Genomic DNA, 6,555 nt, shown 5'->3' on the forward strand with positions numbered 1-6,555 from the left:
GCGTCCTCCACGGAGGGAGCATGAAAGACAAAACGTTTTAAACAAAGAGGGAATAAAAGAAGTAAGTACATGTGTGTGTGTGTGTGTGTGAATGGGACACGACAGGAGTAGCACATGTGTAGAAGAGGCGCGGCTGCGTGTGCATTTGGCGCAGGCCGATGTGGCTTGTGGCCCGGTGAGGGGATAGAGACGAAGAGGGGAGGAGGCTGCGGAAAGTTGCAGCAGCGCCAACAATCGTGTGGGCACTGAAACAGGTCGCGGCGGTGCGGCACGTTTTTTACTTCGGCTGAGGCGGCGGGCGTGTCAAGAGTGAGGTGAGTTGTGTGTACCGTATCTTGCCGTCCTTGTCAGGCTGCGCCCCGTCAAGCAAGAGGCGGGCCTTCTCCTCCCCCAGCACCCGCTGGGCCGTGGACTGCAGCTCCGCCAGATCCACCTTGCCCGTGCCTGCCGTGTCAAACTCCACGCACAGCTGCGAGAGCAACGCAAAGAGCCTTGCCTTCATGGCGATACTGGTGGCGTTCGCCTCTAGCTCCAGGAAGGCCGGGTTGCGTCGGAGCGACGGGAACACGGCGCGGACGTCGTCCAGGTAGACAAGCACCACCTCCTCGCTCTCCACCCCGGCCGGGACGTCCGCCTGCCCGAGCAGCGCGTGCACGAGGCGCAGCAGGGCGTCGCGCCGCGCGGCACCGCCAGGGCCCACCACTACCAAGTCTTCGCTCTCAAAGATGCGAAAGAGAACCTCGGGCAGAAATGCCTCGAGCACCACCATCAGACATCGGTGCACCTGGAGATTGTTTGTGGCTATCGGTAAGCAGAGGGCGGCGTAGACGAGGTCAAACTGCTCGGATGGCGTTTTGCGAAAGTCGTGCAGGGTCGCCTCCACCACAGCAGCCACGGCGTCGGCGGAAGCGAGGTCTACGCCGCCGCCTCCATCCAGCAGCTTTGCACCTCCCGCCTCGCCTCCACCGCCGCAGAGCGCCAAAAGGTCGAGGCAGGCATCCAGGAGTCGCTCGTTGTGCAGCGACGCGTCCCTGTGCGCCTTCTCGACGATGCGTTGGTGCTGCACGGTGTTTTTCGGCTGCGCTGCCGCCGCGCTACCGCCGCCGCCGCGTGTCGCGAAGGGATTCCAAAAGCACCGCCTGCTGCAGCAACACGAGCTACAGTCGTGGTCCCAGGCGCTAACGCGGTTCGCGATGGCCGGAATAAAACGCCACATGCGAAGTGCGCACGCGCCACGTAGCGACTCGTTGGACCCGCGCCGACGAAGGCTGAGCAGCGCAAAGGACATCTGCTTGTTTTTTTTTTATTTCACTCTGTGTGTGTGTGGGAGTGGATGCGTTCCACTCGCCCTTATCTCTTTACTGGAAGGGACCTCTTCCTTCCCCAGCTGCATGTGCGGGCGTCCATTTAAAATTAAAGGCAAAAAACAAAACAAAACAAAAACAAGAAAAAAGGGCAATAATAACAGAAGAAAACAACAACAATAACAACAACCGAGAGTCAAAGGGGGAACCAAGACGAGTTCCCCCCCGCAGAGAGCAGAGCAAAGCACATGGACGCAGTCGCACGCGTGACGGCAATGTCTGCCCACACCTCCCTTGTGCCAGCACCCATCGCTGCTCACGTCCCAATACCGCTTCCTCCACCCCATGGCACATCGTCTCCCCTCCAGGAGGCAGCAGCCCCGTGCTCTGTCAACCGCTCCCTCACGCGAAATTTGGTAGCTCGCTGAGAATGCTGTCAATGACGCCCCGGCGCTGCTGCAGGCGCCGCATGCGCTGACGCCATTCCACTTCGACGGCGTGGGGCGCGTGAGCCGCAGAGGGGACAGCCCCCACCGTGTCCCTTGACGTGTGGCTCAGCGGACTCGCGACCGCCCCATCTTCCCTAGTTTCAGTTTGGACTTTTTCGATAGACGATAAGTGCCGCCCAACACAATTTGGCGACATACGCAACGCGGTCCCGTTGCTGGCAGCATGACCTGGAGAGGTGCCGGGGAGCATTGAGTGCCCTTCTCCCCCGCGGCAGGAGGGCGACCTCGGCACGGACGTGGCAGGGGTTTGCGGCAGCGCATCCGGCAACTCGTCCACGTGGTCAATCAGTGCCCAGAGCGCCGCGGCGTCGTTGACGTGGCTCAGCACGAACTGTAAAAGCACCTCTCCAAGCTGCAGCTTGTCTTTTCTCTCCGCCATGCGTCGTAGACGGGCCTTGACGCTGGACGCGCTCACCGTAACCTGTTGCAGCTGCAGCCGGTACGCCTCAATGATCGTTTCGCGGTCCTCCGGTGCAGCGGAAGCCGCCGCGTTGGCGGTGATAGTCACCTGTGGCTGCTCTTCAGGGCGGGGAGACGGCTCCGCGCCTGTCTCACGCATCCAAAGAGCAACCTGGTTGCGGCTGGGAGTGTCAAGGCCATTCACGGCAGCCGCTTCATCTCCGGCATCGGTGGCGGCTGCAGCCACAACAGAGGCAGGTGGCGAGGGGAGTGCGCCCTCCGCATCAAGCCGCGCCTCTGGCGTCGACGCCACACGCACCGCTTGTGACTGTGACTGCGGCTGTGGCTCTCTTGCGGGGCTCAAGGCGAGGCCGGAGGTGTTCGTCTGCTGCAGTGCCGCAGAGCCGGGCGAGAGGGCCGCGGCGCTTGTCTTCTGCAGGGCAACAAACCAGATTTCCAGCAGTCGGTCGGCCTCCACAGACATAGTAAAGGAGGCGAACGTCTCCATGCCGAGCTCCGGTGGCTTCTTCGGCGTCACGGGCGTGACCACAATGACGGGGCGGCCGCTCACGCGTGTCTTTTGCACATCCGCGCGGTGCAGGTAGACGGCGCCGCGGCATTTGTCCTTGGAACCGTCGCCGTCGAAGATGTAGAGCAGCGACCACGCCAGCACAAAGTACCGCTGCACCCATGCCTGCAGCACGCGGCCCCGCCTGGAGAGCTGGAGCCCCGCCCCCGCGTGCACGACGGCGCTCCCCCAATGTCGCAGGTAACTGGAGAGCGGGAGGCGCCCCAGCCACGCCTCCTCCCAGCGCTGACGGTGCAGGGCCGAGGCGAAGCCGATGCTCCTCTCCACATCCCGCCGGATCGACTCCGCGGTCACTACCGCGTCCGTCGGCCGCGTCGTCGCCTCCAGAGAAGACCCTCCGCACTTGTCATGCGGTCCCCGCGATAATGCGTCGGAATGGGCGCCGCGCAAACCGTCCGCATCATCCGCTTCGCGAGCAGCGGGTGTCGCGAGGGGCGCCGCGCCACTTTTTGCGAGCCTCGCGTGTTGCGGAGGATCTGCGTGCATCCCGCACCCGCAGAAACGCTCCTCTCCGTTCCACACACCCACCACCTCTGACGCCAGTGGACAACAGCCGCAAAGATAATGTATATACATATATATACCAGCGGCACGGACGAAATCAAGAAGGAAAGAGAGGGGAAGTTAGGGGGAACACGCAACCGCAAAAGAAAAGTACACACGCAAACAAAAAAGAGAGGAGAAATGGGGGGAGAGTGGCACACATCTGTCCACATGACGCAGGCAAAGCGCAGGGCAGAGGAGCATGTGTGCTGCAGGTACTACCTGGAGCCTGCTGGGGGCGTCTTCTCACGAGGCTGGCGGTGCGGTACCCGCTGCCACCGCCTTCCAGTGGTCACGCTCCCGCCTCATTGTGCGCACTTCGCGACGCAGCGCGTTCATCTCCTCGTCCAACCGCGCCGTTTCCTCGCGCAACGCCTCCTCTATGATGCGGTCGTCGTTCCCGTCCGCCCCCACAATAAGCCCCAAGCCGGACGTCAGTGAGGGTGTGGTGGGGTTCAGGCGCAAGGAAGCATGCAGGGAAGTAATGAGCTGCTGCTGCTCCTCACACTGTTTGTTTAACGTCTCACAGGCCAACGCACGTTCCATCGCCTGCTGTCGCCAATGCTCCAACTCCATGCGGGCGGCGCGCAAAGAGGAGACCTTGCGCTCACCGACGCCCCTTCCAATCCCCTCGCATGTCGCCGCTCGCCGCCGCACGTTGTCAAGCTCCAGCTTCGCCGCCACCAGCTCCCGCCGCGTCTGCCCCAACTCCTCCTCGCGCTGCCGAAGACACTCGGACAGCCGAGAGACTTCTGCCCGCAAGGCCGCAATGGTGGCTGGGGCGTCCTCCGCCGTCAGGAGTGCGTGCCGCTGCACATCCTGCAAACGGCTGCGAATGGCGGATGGACGCGGGCCCTCAAGTGGCGCTGCTTGCCTGCCAGCATGCGTGTCCTCCCCCGCCGTGGCCGCCCCACTGGACCCCACGCCTGCGAGTTCCTCGATGAGTGCGCCCCAGCAGTCTGAGAGCGCGCCGTACGCGTCGCGGACGGCGTTCAACTCCGTCCGCATCCGCTCACACGAGAGCTGCGACGTGGCAAACTGGGCCTGCTGCTGCTGCTGCTGCTGGAGAAAAGCCCCAGTTTGCGCCAGCCGCTGCTGCAGCTCCGACACGCACTTGTCAAGTTGTGTGACGCGCTCCTTCACAAGACCCACGCCTTCGTCCGAGGTGGCGGCTGCGACCGCCGCTGCGTGGGCTGCCGGCGCCGCCTTCCGCGCCTGCTGCAGCTCCGCCTCCAACAAGGCCAGCCGCTGCTGCAGCCGCGCGTTGAGCTCCATGAGCGCCGCGTAACTGCTGAGTTCGTGCGGCGGGGGGGCGTTGGCGGGCACCGCCCCGGAGCCGTCGTTCCGGTGGTGCGTGTAGGAAGCGGCAGGCCCCACTGCGCGCAGTCTCCCCTCCAGCGTCTCAACCTCCTCCCGCAGCCCTCCCTCTTTCTCCCTTGAAGCCCGCAGCCGACGCTGAAGCGACGACACCTCATCCTCGCGGCGGTCGTACGCCTCTTTCGTGGCGCGCAGTTCGTCCAGAAGCTCCCGCTCACGTGCGGACTGCGCGAGGTTCTCCTCCCGCAGCTCACACACACGCTGCTGCAAGGCGTCATTCTCATTGCGGGCGGCCTGCAATTGCGCCTCCATGAAGCCTGCGGCCGTGACCTGCCTCTGCATTCTTGCCACCTCCCGCTTGCACGCCTCCACCTCGGCCCTAGCCGTGCTCAACTCGGACTCCGCCGTGCGCAGGTCGGCCTCAAGACGCCGGCGCCACAAGCGCCCCGACTCGCCTCGGGCCTCCTCCTCTCTATCGAGGCACTGCCGGAGGCGCAGCAGCTCACCGCGCAGGCCTTCCCGTTCCTCCTCCTCCCCCTCCTCCTCCTTCCCCCATTGCGTCTGCTGCTGCGTCTCAGTGCCGGTGGCACGTGACAAATACAACCCCCTCACCTCTATTGGATGCAGCCGCTGCTGAAGGCTTCCAATGGCCGTATCTGCCGCACGTTGCTGCAGGCGACCCTCCTTTGGCCGCTGCCCGGGCTCCACCACCTCCGGGGCACCACTCCCACTGCCGTTATCAATGCTGCCACTAGTCGTACTCCCCTTCACCGCCGTCGATTGGGCGGCGCCGCAGCGCTTCTGGAGATCTTCAATAGTTCGCTCCTTGAGGCACACATCCGCGGAGAGCGTCTCACAGCGTGCATGGATCGCGGCCACCTCCGCCGACACCGCATCTATTTGCTCCTGCGCCTGCTGCTTTGCCTGGCGCAGTGAGCTCAGCTCCAGGCGAAGGTTGCTGATAATCGTGTCGCGGGAGGCAATATTCCGACGAAGCTCCAGCAGCAACTTTGCCGTCGCGCCGCGCTCACCACCGCCGCCTTCGGCTGACCGTGGCCGCGAAAAGCGCAAGCGAGGGCGTGACATTTGCGACCTCGCCGCGCCCGGAGCCACCGCCCTCCTCCGCACCCGCCGATTCATTTGCCTCCCGGCGCTTTTTCCGCGTCAGGGAGAGCAGCGACTTGAGCCGCTCCAACTCCTTCGACTTTTCCTCCAGCTCTCGGCGCAGGCGCGCGACTTCGTCGCCGCGGAGCCGCAGCGTCTTCTGCGCGTGGACGTAGCTCATGCGCAGGTACTGCAGCTCCTCATGCAGCGTCGCAAACTCACGCTTCTGCAGCGAACGGTAAAGCTCAAACTGCTGCTCGGGGGTCTCCAAGGCCGGCTTCAGAGGCGACGCCGACAGCGCCGGCTGCCGCACGGTGCGGGTCACCCTCGGCGGGCTGCGGTTCCCGCTCTTTCCGCTGCTGCCGCCCCGTGTCTCGCAGCCGCCGCCCGAGGACGGCGAGGAGCTCAGCCTTGGCAGCTCCCACTGATGTGCCGGCTGCAGGCGCCTCGCCGGCCTCTCCCCACGCACGCGAGGCTCCTGCTGCCCCGCCTGCTGCCCCATTCCGTGGGGGTCGCGCCGCCGCACCTCCTCCACCTCCACTTCAATGACGTCGCCGCCAGGGCTCCGCACTGCCGCACCGGTTCCAGGGCCCGGTGCCTCGACATGCCTCGGCATACTTTACTAAGCCCACCCGCACCGCAGGAGGAGAGAGTGTGTGTGTAGCGCGCGCCGCAGTGTGGCCTCGCCGCTCCCACCATCCTGCCGCCGCGAAGCAACCGGTACAAAGGGCGAGAGAAGAGGGAAATAAAGCACCAACACACGCAAGAGCACAGGATCGACCAAACGCAC

The 6,555-nt window shown here is 64.4% G+C and overlaps 4 protein-coding genes across 4 annotated transcripts, besides 2 other annotated features; 1 reads left to right on the forward strand and 3 right to left on the reverse strand.

Moving 5' to 3' along the window:
• Positions 1–70: 70 nt before the first annotated feature.
• Positions 71–90: a microsatellite.
• Positions 91–277: 187 nt separating this feature from the next.
• Positions 278–1,288, reverse strand: Tco025E_03729 (uncharacterized protein; the record flags this gene model as incomplete). The annotated part of the gene is made up of 1 exon (XM_029370647.1): positions 278–1,288. One exon carries the CDS (start codon positions 1,286–1,288, stop codon positions 278–280), a length of 1,011 nt encoding a protein of 336 aa, XP_029229334.1.
• A 121-nt stretch (positions 1,289–1,409) lies between these two features.
• Positions 1,410–1,494: a microsatellite.
• Positions 1,495–1,706: 212 nt separating this feature from the next.
• On the reverse strand, positions 1,707–3,287 carry Tco025E_03730 (uncharacterized protein; the record flags this gene model as incomplete). The annotated part of the gene is made up of 1 exon (XM_029370648.1): positions 1,707–3,287. One exon carries the CDS (start codon positions 3,285–3,287, stop codon positions 1,707–1,709), a length of 1,581 nt encoding a protein of 526 aa, XP_029229335.1.
• A 303-nt stretch (positions 3,288–3,590) lies between these two features.
• On the reverse strand, positions 3,591–5,801 carry Tco025E_03731 (uncharacterized protein; the record flags this gene model as incomplete). Its single annotated transcript, XM_029370649.1, has 1 exon — positions 3,591–5,801. The coding sequence occupies one exon, from the start codon at positions 5,799–5,801 to the stop codon at positions 3,591–3,593; it is 2,211 nt and encodes a 736-aa protein (XP_029229336.1).
• A 166-nt stretch (positions 5,802–5,967) lies between these two features.
• Positions 5,968–6,429, forward strand: Tco025E_03732 (uncharacterized protein; the record flags this gene model as incomplete). Its single annotated transcript, XM_029370650.1, has 1 exon — positions 5,968–6,429. The coding sequence occupies one exon, from the start codon at positions 5,968–5,970 to the stop codon at positions 6,427–6,429; it is 462 nt and encodes a 153-aa protein (XP_029229337.1).
• Between the last annotated feature and the right edge of the window lie 126 nt (positions 6,430–6,555).

This window comes from Trypanosoma conorhini (assembly GCF_003719485.1).
Source record: "Trypanosoma conorhini strain 025E chromosome Unknown Tco_14.4_contig_00174, whole genome shotgun sequence".
Lineage (NCBI taxonomy): Eukaryota > Euglenozoa > Kinetoplastea > Trypanosomatida > Trypanosomatidae > Trypanosoma > Trypanosoma conorhini.